Source organism: Staurois parvus, unplaced genomic scaffold, assembly GCF_062004578.1.
Source record: "Staurois parvus isolate SC_StPar_1 unplaced genomic scaffold, SC_StPar_1.0 ptg000869l, whole genome shotgun sequence".
NCBI classification, from domain to species: domain Eukaryota; kingdom Metazoa; phylum Chordata; class Amphibia; order Anura; family Ranidae; genus Staurois; species Staurois parvus.
Genome location: NW_028318665.1, coordinates 240,597 through 260,985, shown reverse-complemented (window position 1 = coordinate 260,985; position 20,389 = coordinate 240,597). Strand labels below are relative to the sequence as shown.

The 20,389-nt window shown below is 42.6% G+C and overlaps 1 protein-coding gene across 2 annotated transcripts in view; it reads left to right on the top strand.

Annotated features, from left to right (window-relative positions):
* The window catches only part of LOC149443204 (adhesion G protein-coupled receptor B1-like), a 42,119-nt gene extending 25,936 nt beyond the window's left edge, over positions 1 to 16,183 (top strand). The window contains exons 6-8 of one of the 2 annotated variants that reach the window (XM_089655780.1): positions 4,816 to 4,851; positions 7,150 to 7,254; positions 14,246 to 16,183. In XM_089655780.1, coding sequence (XP_089511906.1) covers positions 4,816 to 4,851; positions 7,150 to 7,254; positions 14,246 to 14,443 — 339 coding nt within the window. In that variant the 3' untranslated portion in view covers positions 14,444 to 16,183. The remainder of the gene's footprint in view (positions 1 to 4,815; positions 4,852 to 7,149; positions 7,255 to 14,245) is intronic. The other variant, XM_089655781.1, reaches the window with a different exon arrangement.
* Positions 16,184 to 20,389: the final 4,206 nt, after the last annotated feature.

Below are 20,389 nucleotides of genomic sequence, written 5' to 3'. Positions count from 1 at the left end.
ACCCTGTCCCCTCATAACTCCTCCGGTCACCCTCCTCCTCCATCCTACGCTCCCTCACCCACATCTTTAATCTCTCCCTCTCTATTTGCGCATTCCCCTCCCCCCTAAAGCAAGCGCACATCACTCCCATACTCAAAAAACCCTCACTGGATGACCTGAACAACCTCAGACCCATCTCCCTGCTGCCATTTACTTCCAAGCTCCTTGAGCGCTTAGTCTACAATCGCCTGAGCGCCCACCTCACTGACAACAACCTCCTCGATCCCCTACAGTCCGGCTTCCGTCCCCTACACTCCACCGAAACCGCCCTCCTCAAACTCACTAATGACCTGCTAACCGCCAAAGCTAATGGCCGCTACTCAGTCCTCCTACTCCTCGACCTCTCCACAGCCTTCCACACAGTCCACCATCCCCTCCTCCTTAATAAACTACACTCCCTCGGCTTTAGAGACTCCGCCCTCTCCTGGTTCTCCTCCTATCTATCCCAACGCTCCTTCAGCATTACCTATAACGCTACCACCTCCCCCTCACTCCCCCTCTCTGTAGGGGTCCCCCAAGGCTCTGTCCTCGGGCCCCTTCTCTTCTCCATCTACACCTCCTCCCTCGGCAAACTGATACACTTCCACGGCTTCAACTATCACCTCTACGCCGACGACACACAAATCTACCTCTCTACCCCCCACCTCACCCCTTCAGTGTCCGCCCGTATCACCCACCTACTGAACGACATATCAGACTGGATGTCGCTCCATTTCCTCAAATTGAACCTTTCCAAAACCCGAGCTCCTAATTTTCCCCCCAGCCCGGACCCCACCCCCCCCCCCCCTCTCCATCAAGACCAACAACTCCACCAGCAATCCCACCCCGCAAGCCAAAGTCCTGGGTGTCACTCTAGACTCAAACCTGTCCTTCCAACCCCATGTCCAATTGCTGGCAGACTCAGGCAGGCTCCACCTCCACAACATCTCCAAAATACGTTCGTTCCTAACCCCAGACACCACTAAACTATTCGTACACTCCCTTATTATCTCACGTCTGGACTACTGCAACTCCCTCCTCACTGGCCTACCTCATCACAGACTGTCCCCGCTTCAGTCTATCCTGAACTCTGCGGCCAGACTCATCCACCTCACCAACCGCTCTGTATCCGCCACCCCTCTCTGCCAATCCCTCCACTGGCCTCCATTCAGTGTCCGCCATCCCTCTCTGCCAGTTCCTCCACTGGCCTCCATTCAATGTCCTCCACCCCTCTCTGTCATTCCCTCCACTGGCCTCCACTCAGTGTCCTCCACCCCTCTCTGTCATTCCCTCCACTGGCCTCCACTCAGTGTCCTCCACCCCCCTCTGCCAATCCCTCCACTGGCCTCCACTCAGTGTCCACCACCCCCCTCTGCCAATCCCTCCACTGGCCTCCACTCAGTGTCCTCCACCCCCCTCTGTCATTCCCTCCACTGGCTTCCACTCAGTGTCCTCCATCCCCCTCTGTCATTCCCTCCACTGACCTCCATTCAGTGTCCGCCACCCCCCTCTGCCAATCCCACCACTGGCCTCCATTCAGTGTCCTCCACCCCTCTCTGCCAATCCCTGCACTGGCCTCCACTCAGTGTCTGCCACCCCCCTCTGCCAATCCCTCCACTGGCCTCCATTCAGTGTCCTCCACCCCTCTCTGCCAATCCCTCCACTGGCCTCCGCCCCTCTCTGCCAATCCCTCCACTGGCCTCCATTCAGTGTCCTCCACCCCCCTCTGGCAATCCCTCCACTGGCTTCCGATTGCCCAACGCATTAAATTCAAACTACTAACATTGACATACAAAGCCATTCATAACGCCGCCCCAAACTACCTCACCGACCTGATACCCAAATACCATCCAACCTGTAATCTTTGCTCCTCACAGGACCTCCTACTTTCTAGTTCCCTGGTCTCCACCTCCCACACCCGACTGCAGGACTTCTCCAGGACTTCCCCCATCCTCTGGAACTCACTGCCCCAATCCATCAGACTGTCACCTACTCTCCTCACCTTGAGGCGCAACCTGAAAACCCATCTCTTCAGGGAAGCCTACCCTGCCCTCACCTAACAGCCGATCTCCTCCACTCCTCCTACCACTCCATCCCCCACAGCCACTTCCTCCTGTACCACTATCCCCTCCCTCCTAGATTGTAAGCTCCAAGGATCAGGGCCCTCGCACCCCTCGTGTATTGTATTGTTACTGTATTCTCTCATGTACTGCCCCCACTATAATGTACAGCGCTGAGCAAACTGTTGGCGCTATATAAATACTGTATAATAATTATAATATTTTTCACAAATCATTACTTTCAAGAGACATTCATTTCTGCTATCTTGGAACATCTTATCAACTTTAGCGACCTCCAGACTTTCAAATCCCTCACTGAACTCTAACCGTCTCCATGTTCCACCAAAGACATTTCAACTATCCCAAGAGTAGCCATCTGTTCGCCGTGTTCCTGCAAAGTTATTTTAGCAAAGAAAACCTCTTATTATATAAACAGCCTCACATTAGCATATAAGCACTTAGTAATGTTATATATCCATTAGTAAGATTTATGGTAATTCACGTGTTTCTGATATGTAGGAATGTTTTAACTCTGAACAAGGACTGAAGAAGCACATGACCTTTAATGGCCTCCCAGTCTTAGTCCGTAGGGTTCAATATTGAGTTGGCCCCGCCCTTTCCACACACATGACCTTTAATGGCCCCCAGTCTTAGTCCGTAGGGTTCAATATTGAGTTGGCCCCGCCCTTTCCACACACATGACCTTTAATGGCCCCCAGTCTTAGTCCGTAGGGTTCAATATTGAGTTGGCCCCGCCCTTTCCACGCACATGACCTTTAATGGCCCCCCAGTCTTAGTCCGTAGGGTTCAATATTGAGTTGGCCCCGCCCTTTCCACACACATGACCTTTAATGGCCCCCTAGTCTTAGTCTAGAGGGTTCAATATTGAGTTGGCCCTGCCCTTTCCACACACATGACCTTTAATGGCCCCCCAGTCTTAGTCCGTAGGGTTCAATATTGAGTTGGCCCCACCCTTTCCACACACATGCCCTTTAATGGCCCCCCAGTCTTAGTCCGTAGGGTTCAATATTGAGTTGGCCCCGCCCTTTCCACACACATGACCTGTAATGTCCCCCCAGTCTTAGTCCGTAGGGTTCAATATTGAGTTGGCCCCTGCACAGAGTCCTGACCTCAACCCCATAGAACACCTTTGGGATGAATTAGAGCGGAGACTGCGAGCCAGGCCTCCTCCCCCGACATCAGTGCCTGACCTGACAAATGTGCTTCTGGAAGAATGGTCCAACCTTCCCATAGACACCTGAATCACATGATATGGAGGGGATTGGAACACCTGAATCACATGATATGGAGGGGATTTGAACACCTGAATCACATGATATGGAGGGGATTGAAACACCTGAATCACATGATATGGAGGGGATTGGAACACCTGAATCACATGATTGGGAGGGGATTGGAACACCTGAATCACATGATATGGAGGGGATTGGAACACCTGAATCACATGATTGGGAGGGGATTGGGACACCTGAATCACATGATTGGGAGGGGATTGGGACACCTGAATCACATGATATGGAGGGGATTGGAACACCTGAATCCAATTATTTGGAGGGCGGGGACAATACTTTTGGCTGTATACTGTATATTCACCCCCTATGTATGGTGTACCTGCACAATGTTTTATACCCACCAGAACATTGTAGCATGAAATGGGGTTTGCAATCTATTATTGCTGAGGGGGTCTATTGTTCCTGAGGTGGATCTATTGTTGCTAGGGGGGTTGGCATAGGGGGTTTATTGTTGCTGGGGGAGGGTCTATTATTCATGGCTGCAGGGGGTCTATTTTACTGCTTTTCTTGTTGTTAATTAACATTCTATACAAATGACTTATAAGATAATACTTGGCTCTGTATTATTTAATAGTGGTGGTACTTTATGGTGGGTGGGGGATGGACCCAAAGGGACTGCTCTCAGAGGTGGGTGGGGCGCAAAGGCGAGGGGTGACTCCGAGAGCGGAGGGGGTACCTTCAGTTATTCTCTGAGAAAAAAATGTAGGGTGTAACACAGCTAAAATCAGACCCCCCCCTTACACCATCCCCCCTCCTGACAGTGTGTAGGGGTTCCTCTTGCCCATGGCAGCTGTCATCTGTGAACTGATGAACTACAAGTCCCATCTGCCACCGTGGCAGAAAGATTTGCTTCTCAATGGAAGACAGTTGCGGTGATTACCGCCCTCCATTGACACTTCCTCCATCTCTTCAATGGAATGCCCCGTACCCCTGTACAGAGAGAGAGATGGAGGAATGGTCTGCAGGAGCCTGGCATTGCACCCGCCATCACTGACTGTGGTTGCCATGCTCTGTAGTCTCAGTTGCAAAAAAATAATCAATGAACTTTTTTTTTCTTGCTTGAAATATTTGGGAATCATTTTTTGCAGTAACCTTTAAGGCGCCAAGTATTTACATATATTATGTACAACTATTCGATTCCAACAATTTTATTATCCAAATTATATCAAAATAAACCAAAATCAAGAAAGAAAAAACAAGCAAATGGAAAAAAAGAACCCCCCCCCCCCAAAAAAAAACCTAATAAACAACAGGGCGTGGCCAGAAAACAAGGCGGCCCCATGATAGCACCTCGGATCTGTAACATTTGGATTGTCTCTGTGATGTTTTTGTAGCCATTTGTAATTATCGATATTCGATGAAATCGCGTTCTCTGTCCTGATGAGGGGCGGTCTTATGTATCTGCCTTTTGTTTGTATTTACAGAGAAGAAAATCGCGGTATGCGGAACTAGATTTTGAGGTTAGTCTGGTTTTTTTTTTATTCATTTACAAAACCTGTAAAGTATTCTCTATTCTTATTGGTCCGTGTCTAAAGTTCCACAATTGCCCAGCTGTATGGCAAATACAGTCACGGCCAAAAATCTTGCCCCCCCCCCTCCCCATTTCTGTCAGATAACGCCCCACTTCACCCAGAAAATTGCTGCCATGACAGATGTTTCGGCATTCTCATGTTTGTTTTTTTGGTTTGTATCGGTGACACAAAAAAAGTGGAGAAACTTAAAGCCAAATCTGACCCATTCCACGGAAAACCCCAAAACATGGGCGGCACAGCGGCTGAGTGGTTAGCACTTCCATCTGGCAGTACTCGGGTCGTTGGTTCGAATCCCAGCCACGGCACCACCTGCCTGGAGTTTGCATGTTCTCCCTGTGCCTGTGTGGGTTTCCTCCGGGTACTCCGGTTCCCTCCCACACTCCAAAGACATGCTGGTAGGTGAATTGGCTCCTGTCTAAATTGTCCCTAGTATGTGTATGTATGAATGTGAGTTAGGGACCTTAGATTGTACGCTCCTCAGGGGCGGGGACTGATGTGAATGTACAATATATATGGAAAAGTGATGCGTAAATTGACAGCGCTATATAAGTACCTGAAATAAATAAATAATAAATAAATAAAACCTCCAGCAGGGTGCACCCTCCTCGGCAGTGCCTCAGCAGGTCCCTTCTTCGGGGGAGTGGCACCCCCTCAAAAAAAAATCCCCCTTTTATTAGCAATTGGGTGATCTGGGAATCCCGGCTTGCAGAGGAGAGAGATTCCCAGCCACACCCACTGCTGACTCTTCTTTCCATCAAGCTTTTAGTATGGAAAATGTCTCAAAGTCTGTCGCAGCCACCAATCAGACACGAGCCCGCCGTGGGAGTGTGAATGTGGTTGGCCATGCAGGAAGCAGAGGAAGAAAACGTTGAAGCGGAATTCTGGAAATATTTATAGCCAATAAGGGGCAGCATAGGCTCTCCGGCACGGGCCCCCCATGGTACAGGCAGTTCCCTCAATGCAACGTAGCTGGCTTCTCCTCCTCTCCCTCCCGCCTGCTGTCAGCTGCTGTAAGGGGCCACAAGGGGGGTCAGTTCAGGGATTGGGCCCCCGCCATGCTGATCACATCTCTCGTTTCCAGGATCCCTTTCCCCCTGCAGGTCCAACTCCACACCCCCGTGTTCCCCTTCTTGGCAGCACTTTAAGCTTCTCCTCCTCTCCCTCCCACCAGCTGTCAGCTGCTGCAAGGGGCCACAGGGGGGTCATTTCAGGGATTGGGCCCCTGCTGCGCTGATCACCTGCCTCCCGTTTCCAGGATTCCTTTTGCCCCGCAGGTCCAAACCCCCCCCCCCTTGTTCTCCTTCTTGGTAGCACTTTTGGCTTCTCTTCCTCTCCCTCCCGCCAGCTGTCAGCTGCTGCAAGGGGCCACAGGGGGGTCATTTCAGGGATTGGGCCCCTGCTGCGCTGATCACCTGCCTCCCGTTTCCAGGATTCCTTTTGCCCCGCAGGTCCAAACCCCCCCCCCCCCCTTGTTCTCCTTCTTGGTAGCACTTTTGGCTTCTCTTCCTCTCCCTCCCGCCAGCTGTCAGCTGCTGTAAGGGGCCACAGGGGGGTCATTTCAGGGATTGGGCCCCTGCTGAGCTGATCACCCACCTCTCCTTTCCAGGGTACCTTTTCTCCCGCAGGTCGAACCCCCCCTCCCCCCCATGTTCTTCTTCTTGGCAGCACTTTTGGCTTCTCCTCCTCTCCCTCCCGCCAGCTTTCAACTGCTGTGCGTACACAGGAGGAATGGTTTCAGGATGGAGAGCAAATGAATGAACACAGCGAGTGATCACCGATCGTTCCTGTGTTCATTTATAACGGAACCATAGTAAACTGTGTCTGAGAATGAACAGAGAGCTTGTGCAGAGCGATTTCTGTCTCAAAAGTGGGACATCCGGAGTCTTTTACCCCTGACCCCTGATGTTTCACCAAAGCGTCCCTCTCCCCCCACAGGGCTTTTAAAAAACATGTAAAAATAATAAAGTAATTAAAAAAGAAAACATAATTAAGGGTTCATTCACACAGGTGCTCTGGCCACGTGAATGAATGATTTGTTCATAGGGCTGGGGCTGTGTTCAGAGTCATACACCTGCACCCCCCAACCCAGGCTGAGGGACGGGGGCCCTGTCTAGTAGGCCATATTGGACCCCCCATGATTTCTAACAGCAGACCTGTTTATACCAGGTAGCCTGTGTTTTTATATAATAGTGAAAAAAAAATCCTAAAAATCCTTTTTTCCTGCAGAAAATTATGCACACCAGGAAACGCCACCAGGACATGTTCCAGGACTTAAATCGGAAGCTTCAGCATGCGGAGAAGGATAAGGAGTCTCCAACAGCGGAGAGCAAGGTGGGCTACCATGAGAAGGTCCCTTATTACCTTCCTTAACCCCTTTCCAGCTGCAGTCTGTATGTACTGTAAGCGCAGAGCGCTGTGACTTCATGGTTGGCCCCCCTTGCAGCACTGAGGTCCTTGGTCCAACTCCCAGATGGGACACTACCTGCGTTTGTCCAAAGACATGTTGGTAGGATAATATGCTGATGTTTGTATTGCCCTCATAGATGTGTGATGAGGACCTCCGATTGCAAGCTTTGAGGGCTGAGAGGGATGTAAATGTATAGTCAGTAAAGGGCTGAATACATTATCCTACACCCACTGACAGCTTGGGTGGCCACTGATAATTGGGAACCAATCAGAAAGGGTCCTGATTAGGGATGAACCTGGGTTCAGACCAAACTATGGCTGTTTGAGCGCTCAGAATCACCCCCATTTCATGCTGAGGGCATGCGGCCTGGTATGGTTCAGCAAGCTTGGACCTCCTTTCCTGGCCAACCAGGCTGCATGCTAACTTAGATCTGGTATGGATTTCCTGGGGTACCTCATCATTTTTTTTTTTGTTCCTTGAAGCACCCCTTTGAAATCTATACCAGACAAAGTTTACACAATGTTTTTTTTTAATTCTGCCCTTTTTTTTTTTCATTCGTGCTGTAGGACAGGGGTGCTCAACCTGTGGCCCTCAAAGCCCTTTGATGTGGCCCTCAACGTCAAACCAGGGAAGTGCACTTCTATTTTTATCCTGCACGTTTGGTGCGCTTTCTGGGACGGGCACCTTTTGGGAGGGCGTGGGTTCCTGGTTTTGACAGGAACCCTCTCCCACTTCTGGCTCAGTTCATTGCGGCAAACTGAGTGGGAAGTTCACCCCCCCCCCACAGTCCATTCACAAAGAGCAGCGCACTTTGCGCATGTGCAGTAGGAAACCGGCTATGAAGCTGCAAGGCTTCACTGCCGGTTTCCCTTAGTCCCTAAGTTTCCCTTAGTCAAGATGGTGGCGCCAGCACCCAACAGCCAATTGAAGAATTGGCTCTGGGTGAGGACACTGCTGAACCCCCAGACAGGTAACTGCCCTACTATTAAAAATCAGCAGCTACAGCATTTTTTTTTGGGGGGGGAGGAGGGCTTCACTGCTGGTTTCCCTTAGTCTCTAAGTTTCCCTTAGTCAAGATGGCGGCCCCAGCACCCAACAACTGAATAAAGAATCGGCTCTAGGTGAGGATACTGCTGAGCCCCGGACAGGTAAATGCCCTAATATTAAAAATCAGCAGCTACAGCATTTTTTTTTGGGGGGGGGCTTCAATGCCGGTTTCCCTTAGTCCCTACGTTTCCCTTAGTTAAGATGGCAGCGCCAGCACCCAACAGCCGATTGAAGAATCGCTCTGGGTGAGGACATTGCTGAACCCGTGGTCAGGAAAGTGCTCTGATATTAAAAATCAGCAGCTACAGCATTTTTTTTTTGGGGGGGGGGCTTCACTGCCAGTTTCCCTTAGTCCATAAGTTTCCCTTAGTCAAGATGGCGGCACCAGCACCCAACAGCCGATTAAAGAATCGGCTCTGGGTGAGGACATTGGTGCACCACCGGAGAGGTAAGTGCTCTAATATTAAAAATCAGCAGCTACAGCATTTTTTCTGGGGGGGGGGTGGAACTTTAGCTTTAATTCTGTAATTGTGAGATACAGTTACAAAATGTAAAAAATTATACATTTAGCAAACACTGACTGTTTTTTGTACATTTACAGCTTATCATAAAATTAAACAAAGCATATTTTTTTTAAAAACAACGTACAAAATAAAAGTCCTATATGTCCTTAAAATATATAACAATATAACAATGATCTCGGTATGCAAATTAGCAACAGAGCTACCCTTACCTGACACATGCTGATGCCGCAGAACTTGACTTGGGCATATGGGCATCAATGACCTCTGGTGAGGAAAGGGTTGACGGGTCGTATCGTTTTTCTGAATGTTAATTAGTCCGTGAAATGAGAAATTAGCACAAACATTGCTACAATATTCCGAAATGCAAGGATGCTGCTACCCTGGTTGGACACCAACAACTATCAATGCAATTCTGCACATGACTTGTAAATATCGGTAGAGAAAATGTTTGTAGCCTTCCAAAGTCCACAACAACTGGCCAAAATCCAACATGTAGAGACGTTCTCAGGTTCTGGGAAATATTCTTCTCCCAGAAGTTTTCACTTGAAGGGCAAAGCTAGCTGACTGTAGAGTTTAATTTTCCTACAATATATAATATGGGTATAAAGGTGGACACATGGGTAAAATTAGACTTATTTAGTCTAAAACCTAAAAAAAAAAGGGGGGCAGGAAGGATCACTTGGCCTTTTTATGCCGTCATTTCTCTTTATTTCTAAGTGTTCTGCTTGGCCAATGGAAAGATATAATTGGAATATCTAGAACTGCATTTATTTGTATGCTGATATCCTTCCTCTGCTTCCCAAAAAATTCAAATGTTTAGCTTTGATGATGAACACCCAAATCCTTTGGAGTTGACTAGATGCATGCTTTGGCTAGTCCTTTGGTTTAGTGTTTTTTGAATATGAGGAGGAGAACAGAAAAGCCTACTTTGTTTATCGAAAACCTATTGCCAAATATTTGTGGACACCTGACTGCTCATACAAAATTTGTTGGGCATCCCAATCACAAGCCTTGGGTGTCGATATGCAATTAGCCCCATTTTGCTTCCAAAACTTCAAACCCAATTGGTCATCCATGTCTTTATGGAGCTGGACATCACATTCCAAAAACCATGGTCACTAATATGCAGTTACTCTCCTTTGTGGCTATAACATCCTCTACTCTTCTGTGAAGGTCTTCCATACAATTCTGGAGGGTGTCTATAGGAAACCAGTGCTCAATTCTGAAGTCAGGTACTGATGTTGGATGAGAAGACCTGACTCACCATTGGCGTTCCAATTCATCCCTAAGGTGTTCAGTAGGGTTGAGGTCAGGGCTCTGTACAGGACTTTGAGTTCCTCCACATCAAACTGGTAAAAACCATGTCTGTAAAGAGCATGGTCATCTCATTCCAAAATCCATTGCCATTATTATAGCATTCTCCCATGGCTGTTAATACACAGTTACCCCCCCTTTCAGCTATAACTTCCTCCACCTTTCTGGGGAGACTTTCCACAAGATTTCTGAGAGTGTCTGTGGGACTTTTTGCCCATTTGTGAGGTCAGGTACTGATGTTGGATAAGAACACCTGGATCACTATTGGCGTTCCAGTTCATTCCAAAGGTGTTTAGTAGAATGAGGTTGGGTACAGATGTTGCATGAAAAAACCTTGTTCACGATCAGCATTCCAGCTCATTCCAAAAGTGTTCAGTAGGTTGAGGTTGGGTACAGATGTTGGATGAAAAGACCTCGTTCACGATCAGCATTCCAGCTCATTCCAAAAGTGTTCAGTAGGTTGAGGTTGGGTACAGATGTTTCATGAAAAGACCTTGTTCACAATCAGCATTCCAGCTCATCCTAAAAGTGTTCAGTAGGTTGAGGTTGGGTACAGATGTTGGATGAAAAGAACTCGTTCACGATCATCATTCCAGCTCATCCCAAAGGTGTTCAGTAGGTTGAGGTTGGGTACAGATGTTGCATGAAAAGACCTTGTTCACAATCAGCATTCCAGCTCACCCCAATGTGTTCAGTAGAGTTAACTTCAGGGTTCTGTGCAGGTCACTCGATGTCCTCTTCACCAAACTGATCAAAACCATGTCTGTAAAGAGCTGGACATCTCATTCCAAAAACCATTGCCATTATTATAGAGTTCTCCCATGGCCATTAATACACAGTTACTCCCCCTCTCAGCTATACCTTCCTCCACCTTTCAGGGGAGACTTTGCACAAGATTTCTGAGAGTGTCTATGGGACTTTGTGCCCATTTGTAAGGTCAGGTACTGATGAGAACACCTGGATCAGTATTGGCGTTCCAGTTCATCCCAAAGGTGTTCAGTAGGTTGAGGTTGGGTACAAATGTTGGATGAAAAGACCTCGTTCACGATCAGCATTCCAGCTCATCCCAAAGGTGTTCAGTAGGTTGAGGTTGGGTACAGATGTTGGATAAAAAGACCTCTTTCACAATCAGCATTCCAGCTCATTCCAAAAGTGTTCAGTAGGTTGAGGTTGGGTATAGATGGTGAATAAAAAGACCTCGTTCACGATCAGCATTCCAGCTCATCCTAAAAGTGTTCAGTGGGTTGAATTTGGGTACAGATGTTGGATGAAAAGACCTCGTTCTCGATCAGCATTCCAGCTCATCCCAAAGGTGTTCAGTAGAGTTAACTTCAGGGTTCTGTGCAGGTCACTCGATTTCCTCCACACCAAACTGGTCAAAACCATGTCTGTAAAGAGCTGGTCATCTCATTCCAAAAACCATTGCCAATATTAGAGTTCACCCATGACCATTAATACACAGTTACCCCCCCCCCCCCCCTTTCAGCTATACCTTCCTCCACCTTTCAGGGAAGACTTTCCACAAGATTTCTGGAGTGACTATGGGACTTTTTGCCCATTTGTAAGGTCAGGTACTGATGTTGGATGAGAACACCTGGATCAGTATTGGCGTTCCAGTTTATCCCAAAGGTGTTCAGTAGGTTGAGGTTGGGTACAGAAGTCAGATGAAAAGACCTCGTTCACTATCAGCATTCCACCTCATCCCAAAGGTGTTCAGTAGAGTTAACTTCAGGGCTCTGTACAGGACACTTGAGTTCCTCCACACCAAACTGGTCATCCATGTCTTTATGGAGCTGGCTTTGTTCATAGGGGTTATGTTGGAACACTAAAGGGCCTTTACCTACACTGTTGTCACTAGGTCACTAGAGCACCATTGTCTACAATGTCTTTGTATGATTCAGCATTGACAGTATCTTCACTGGAAAAATATGAACTCAATAACATGTCCACCATTTCTGGCCATATGGGTGGGTGTGATGGTAATATGTCCACAAACGTTTGCCTATAATATCTATCTATCTATCTATCTATCTATTATCTATCTATCTATCTATCTATCTATTATCTATCTATCTATCTATTATCTATCTATTATCTATCTATCTATCTATTATCTATCTATCTATTATCTATCTATCTATCTATCTATCTATCTATCTATCTATCTATCTATCTATCTATCTATCTATCTATCTATTATCTATCTATCTATCTATTATCTATCTATTATCTATCTATCTATTATCTATCTATCTATTATCTATCTATCTATCTATCTATTATCTATCTATCTATTATCTATCTATTATCTATCTATTATCTATCTATCTATTATCTATCTATCTATCTATCTATCTATCTATTATCTATCTATCTATCTATCTATTATCTATCTATCTATCTATCTATCTATCTATCTATTATCTATCTATCTATCTATCTATTATCTATCTATCTATCTATCTATCTATCTATCTATCTATCTATTATCTATCTATCTATCTATCTATCTATCTATCTATCTATTATCTATCTATCTATCTATCTATCTATCTATCTATCTATCTATCTATTATCTATCTATCTATCTATCTATCTATCTATCTATTATCTATCTATCTATCTATCTATTATCTATCTATCTATCTATCTATCTATCTATCTATCTATCTATTATCTATCTATCTATTATCTATCTATCTATCTATCTATTATCTATCCATCTATCTATCTATCTATCTATCTATCTATCTATCTATCTATCTATCTATTATCTATCTATCTATTATCTATCTATCTATTATCTATCTATCTATTATCTATCTATCTATTATCTATCTATCTATCTATCTATCTATTATCTATCTATCTATCTATCTATCTATCTATCTATCTATCTATTATCTATCTATCTATCTATTATCTATCTATCTATTATCTATCTATCTATCTATTATCTATCTATCTATTAATCTATCTATCTATTATCTATCTATCTATCTATCTATCTATCTATCTATCTATCATCTATCTATCTATCTATCTATCTATCTATCTATCTATCTATTATCTATCTATCTATTATCTATCTATCTATCTATCTATCTATCTATCTATCTATCTATTATCTATCTATTATCTATCTATCTATTATCTATCTATCTATCTATCTATTATCTATCTATTATCTATCTATCTATCTATCTATCTATCTATCTATCTATCTATCTATCTATTATCTATCTATCTATTATCTATCTATCTATCTATCTATCTATCTATCTATTATCTATCTATCTATCTATCTATCTATCTATTATCTATCTATCTATCTATCTATCTATCTATCTATCTATCTATCTATTATCTATCTATTATCTATCTATTATCTATCTATCTATCTATCTATCTATCTATCTATTATCTATCTATCTATCTATCTATCTATCTATCTATCTATCTATTATCTATCTATCTATCTATTATCTATCTATTATCTATCTATCTATTATCTATCTATCTATTATCTATCTATCTATTATCTATCTATCTATCTATCTATTATCTATCTATCTATTATCTATCTATTATCTATCTATTATCTATCTATCTATTATCTATCTATCTATCTATCTATCTATTATCTATCTATCTATCTATCTATTATCTATCTATCTATCTATCTATCTATCTATCTATCTATCTATCTATTATCTATCTATCTATCTATCTATTATCTATCTATCTATCTATCTATCTATCTATCTATCTATCTATCTATTATCTATCTATCTATCTATCTATCTATCTATTATCTATCTATCTATCTATCTATCTATCTATCTATCTATCTATCTATCTATCTATCTATTATCTATCTATTATCTATCTATTATCTATCTATCTATCTATCTATCTATCTATTATCTATCTATCTATCTATCTATCTATCTATCTATTATCTATCTATCTATTATCTATCATCCATCTATCTATCTCTAATGTGGAAATTTCTGTTATCCTTCCACAGATGGAGAAACAGCAGACACCCAGCAAGAGGTCTTGGGAAGGAATGAGGAAGATTCAGTCTCCACCATCTTGGGTTAAAAAGGACATGGAGCCAGTGTCACCTTCTCCCTTAGAACTAAAGACTGTGGAGTGGGAGAAAACTGGGGCAACGATACCTCTGGTGGGGCAAGACATAATTGATCTTCAGACTGAGGTCTGAAGCGTAAGAAAAAAGACTTCTTTTTATTTTTAAAGAATATGGTTCCATATAAAACGGAGAGATGTTTGGTTTCTTTTGAAACCTTGTTAAAGTACTTTTTTGCATTGTTCTCAGAAGGGATGTTCCGTTAGGCTCTTAGAGGTAGACACAACGTGCTCTCTCCCGGGTGTGGCAGGAAACAAAAACAAAAAACCGACGTATTGGCTGAGCGGCCAGATGAGGCGGCAAAGTGGACGGAGATCAACTTCGAAAGAGTCATCGGCCTTCAAGCGGAGGTGACACTGAGGAATCCATGAGGGTTGGCTGGCAATTATTCAAAAAAAAAATCTTTCTTAGACAAAAGACGCTTAATAGCTTCCGATAGCAATTAACAGGCATATAGTACTTTGGTGTATTATATAAAAGCTCTCGGGGCCGGCTATTCTAGAACCAGACCTAAATCTTCAGTGATGTAATACCTTGCTTGACTATCTCCATGAAGTATGTTTAGGTTTCAACCACACAAAAAAAAAAAAAAACCCGCTAGAGCTGGCCCTGAAAACTGGGTCCCGGTTATCCTTGACTAGTCTGAGTAGATAGAACCAAATAAAAAAAAAATAAATAAAAAAAATAATAATAATTCAACCCAGCAGAGCGAGGCTTTAATCCTAGACCAAGTGAAGATTATACGTTGAACGGAAGTCTTTGACTGTTATAAAGAGAACTTCATAAGAATTCCTTTTGATCGACCAATCTTCACCCTCTGCTAGGTCAAGCAGATGATTTTTTTTTTTTGTTACGATAAGATTGTTCTAAGCAAAAACGTTAATATATATATAGTTTTGTAACAATGGCTTGTGGGACTTGACGGACTGCATTAAAAAAAGAAAAAAAAAAAAAAAAAAAAAAGCTATGGAGACCCAATAAAGTGTTCCCAAACTTTAGAGCACTTGTTTCTTTGCTCTTCTCCTTTTCGAGAAACTTTCCATTCGACGGAGACCTCCGAAGGACGAGGTGGCCTGGTAGCTGTTGTTGTTTAGGAGTCCACAGCAACTTGACCGCTTCTTCGATAGATGTCCAAGAGGTGGAATCCAAGTGTCCCGACAACTTCTGCTGCGTCGATGGAAAATGAAAAGATGCATCACTTAACCTTAAAGCAAGTTGCTTGATATGCAAGCATTTTTTTTTTTTATTTTGGCTCCAGTGTTATTTTTATTTTTGGAAAAAAAAATGACATTTATCTTGTCATGACCTGTATAATAAATAAATCTATTAATGTTTAAATGATTTAAAAAAAAAAAATATCCAAAATAGTAAATAAAGGAGAAAAAAAAAAAAGATTACTTAAAACTGTGATGTAATTGTCAGATTTTAGATTATATATATGAAGAGAAAGCACAAGGCATCAAGTGCCGTGTTGTATGATATTGTAATTATTATAATTACACATAATGAATTTTACCATATAAATATCTTTTTACTGTGTTTTAATTTTTTTAACACTCAAATTGTCCAGATCATCAAATCCCCCCCCCCCCCCAAAAAAACAAAACATTAGCAATGTTATGTAATAACTATGTGTTTAATAACTGTTAATTTTTTTTGTTTGTTTTGTTTTATTTTGTTTCCTTTGCCCAATTACCCCTGTTACTTTTTATTTTATTTTTATTTTTTTTTCCGATCTGTGTTTGTCAGTTTTTTTGTACAGTTTTCTGAGCACAAATGAATGTGTTTTATTTCTAATAAAAAGCATATAAAGAATATTGTGCTTTTTCCTGCTCTATAAATTAAAAAAGGGGAAAAAAACAAAACAAACAAAAAAAAAAACAAAAACACAACAAAAAAAGATTAAAAAAAAAAAATCCCAAACAAACAACCACGTATTTTACTCTAATCCACAGTCATTCATTATAAAGTGTATGTAAAGCCTTAATTTGTTTGTTTTGGGTGGAGTAGGGATTGGTTAGGACCCTCTTTATTTATTTATTTATTTATTTTACTTCCTGACCCAAAGATATCCCCTCTTGTCACCCTATCACAGGGGTAGGCAACCTGCGGCTCTCTAGCTGTTGTGGAACTAAATTTCCCATGAGGCATTGCAACATTACAAAACTGACAGTTACAGCTATGACTTGCAGAGGCATGATGGAACTTGTAGTCCTGCAACAGCTGGAGAGCCGCAGGTTGCCTACCCCTGCCCTATCAGATGTCCCCACTGAAAGATGAAAACTTGTCAGAGGCCCTAACCCTTCGTCACTCTACCCAAAACGTAATAAAAAAATGTTGGCTTTACATACACTTTAACCACTTGCTGTCAAGTCGTTGTACATAAATGGCGGGATGGCGCAGCCAAACGGGCGGGAGGCTGTTTTAAAATGGCCTCTCCTTTTTAGGCGCCCTTGCGCACTCTCTAGCACCACAATTTTAATGCACTGAATAAACATACAGAGCCAGTTCGAGTGGCTCTGTACCGTGTGAATGCTGTGACCAATCAGTTTCTATTCTGCAAAACTGGAAGGGGGGGGGGTAGTTATTTGCTTTGTTTTATACAGAAAGTGAGAATAATAGCTATTTTGTTTAATTTTTTTTGTGTTTATATTTTATTTTTTTATATAGTAAAAAATAAAAAAAATTAGTAAACAGTAAGTTCTATCATTTAAAAAAACAATAAAAATATATAGCGTTCATTTGGGTGCAGTGTTTCATGACGGAGTAACTGTCAGTCAATGGATCACAGAGCTGAAAACTGGACAAAAATGGGGATTAACATGCTGGTCCTCGAGTGGTTAATTGAACAATCCATCCACCCAAAATGAACCCGTGCCCCCTGTTGTTGAGCAAAAAAAAAATAAAGAGAGAAAAAAAATCTTGATTCAGGAAGAATTTGAGGCAGATTGTTGTCGGCTTTTGTTCTGTCAATATTGATAAATGTTTGGGAGAACGAAGTTCTAAGTGGGAGGAGTCTGTCCATGACAATCACATCACCTGCGGTATATTGTATCCCAGGGCTATGATATCCCAGCCTGGCTTCATTCCACTTTGTTCCCCAGTGCATCACCACAGCTAAAACTAGACACGTTCGAATCGAAATTCGGATGACATTTTCGTCGTTCTGGGATCCGGAGGTATCCAAATCCCAATAGTAATGAATTTCGATGAATTCTAAATAAACGATAACTCAATGAATAATCTGAATTCGAAAGATGATTTTGAATCCGAAAATTAATTTGAAATGGAAACATATTGCAATGAATACAGTAAGGTATAAAAGTGATTCCTACTGATTGATAGAATAGAATAAAATAGAAAAAAAAATAATAGACTAGAAAGACTATAACCATCTTCTGAAATTAGAATTTGGAATAGAATAAATTTGAATTTGGAATAGAATAAATTTGAATAGAAAAGAATAGATTAGAATAGAAAGGAAAAGAAAAGGAAAAAAAACATAGGTTTGAATAGAATAGAACAGAATAGAAAGAATATAGCCGTCTTCTGAAATTCAAATTTCGAATCGATTTGAAAATAACGAATTTAGGAAACAAATCTGAATAGAAGAAATGAATTCTGAGAACAAATTATTGTAACAACGAAGATGAAGAAACAAAATGAATGACAAAGGAATCAGAAAGGAACTGAATTGTACCTCATGCAGATCTCTGGGGGACTGCGGGAGATGTCTGTCATGTGACCTCGGCTCTGTGCAGACTGGGGAAAAGCAGTTCAACAAATACAAGAACGAGGGAGCCGGGATCCCCTCTGCAGACTATGCATAGTACTGCTGTCTGATGGCTGCAAAATTCATATTTTTTATTTATGAAAATGTTGTTTTCCTACAATTGCAGTGAAATATCTGTTTCCTACTAGACCTTCAAACCCCCCCCCCCCCCCCCCCAATGCTTTCATCGAGGTATAACCAAAGGTGCAGTTCCACTTCACAGTTCAATCTGCTTATATTTTGCTTTCCCTGGTTTGATATCAGATGACAAAACAATAACCCCCATCATTGGTGTCAGTGGATCCAACAATAACCCCCATCATTTGTGTCAGTGGATCCAACAATAACCCCCATCATTTGTGTCAGTGGATCCAACAATAACCCCCATTATTGATGTCAGTGGATGCAATAATAATCCCCATCATTGGTGTCAGTGGACTCAATAATAACCCCCATCATTGGTGTCAGTGGACTCAATAATAATCCCCATCCTTGGTGTCAGTGGACTCAATAATAACCCCCATCATTGGCGTCAGCGGACTCAATAATAACCCCCATCATTGGCGTCAGAGGACTCAATAATAACCCCCATCATTGGCGTCAGAGGACTCAATAATAATCCCCATCATTGGTGTCAGCGGACTCAATAATAACCTCCATCATTGGCGTCAGAGGACTCAATAATAATCCCCATCATTGGTGTCAGTAGACTTAATAATAACCCCCAACATTGGCGTCAGAGGACTCAATAATAACCCCCATCATTGGTGTCAGTGGACTCAATAATAACCCCCATCATTGGTGTCAGTAGACTTAAAAATAACCCCCATCATTGGCATTAGTGGACTCAATAATAACCCCCATCATTGGTGTCAGTGGACTCAATAATAACCCCCATCATTGGTGTCAGTGGACTCAATAATAACCCCCATCATTGGTGTCAGTGGACTCAATAATAACCCCCATCATTGATGTCAGTGGACTCAATAATAACCCCCATCATTGGTGTCAGTGGACTCAGTGCTGGAGACAATGTGGCTCCTCAGGCTCCCTAATACACAACCTATGGGAAGGTCCCCATTTAGCACCTTTTTGGTCTGCCGTGTTCCAGTTAATTAGTCAAGTTATTCGTTCTCCAGTAACGTAGTCGCCTGCTGTAGCCCTACCGAACCTCCATATTGGTACTCTACCAGGACGATACCACTCAGAAGTCACACACATGTAGAATCAGTATTACTAAACATTGGAAGACTTCCAATCTGCCAGCGGTGATAGATGTTATGAGGAGGGTGAAGGACCATCACACGTCTGAACTACGGAGCCAGGCACGGGATTGCTGCTCATCCGGCTACAAATCGCATTTTCTTTATTGAAGTTTGGTGCTTCCATATCTCTCCCATAATGCTCTTCACTCTCTAAGTTCTCTCCTTCATTTCCTTTCAGTATCTTCCATTATCCTGATCATTGAGGTCGATTATTTGTCCGTAAGTTTGAAGATGCCTCAACATTGAGGTGATACGTGTTGTCTCCATCGCTTACTAGATTATTCTGCGACGTTATAATGTCTGCTAATTGTTATCTATAATTCATTGTCTGCCGAATGAGGAAATGTTGTGTTCCACGAATCCCTTACCTGAGAACTAACAAAAACGATGGAGATGAAAAGCACACCGAGATTCCGGAAGAAGACACATGACCGATGGATTCAGATGGATTCTCCTGAGAAGAGGAGATTAAAGGGGATATGATCTCCATGTATAATACATAAGGGGGGGGGGATATGATCTCCATGTATAATACATAAGGGGGATATGATCTCCATGTATAATACATAAGGGGGGATATCATCTCCATGTATAATACATAAGGGGGGATATGATCTCCATGTATAATACATAAGGGGGGGATATGATCACCATGTATAATACATAAGGGGGGTATATGATCTCCATGTATAATACATAAGGGGGGATATGATCTCCATGTATAATACATAAGGGGGGGGGGATATGATCTCCATGTATAATACATAAGGGGGGATATGATCTCCATGTATAATACGTAAGGGGGGATATGATCACCATGTATAATACATAAGGGGGGATATGATCTCCATGTATAATACATAAGGGGGGATATGATCTCCATGTATAATACATAAGGGGGGATATGATCTCCGTGTATAATACATAAGGGGGGATATGATCTCCATGTATAATACATAAGGGGGGATATGATCTCCGTGTATA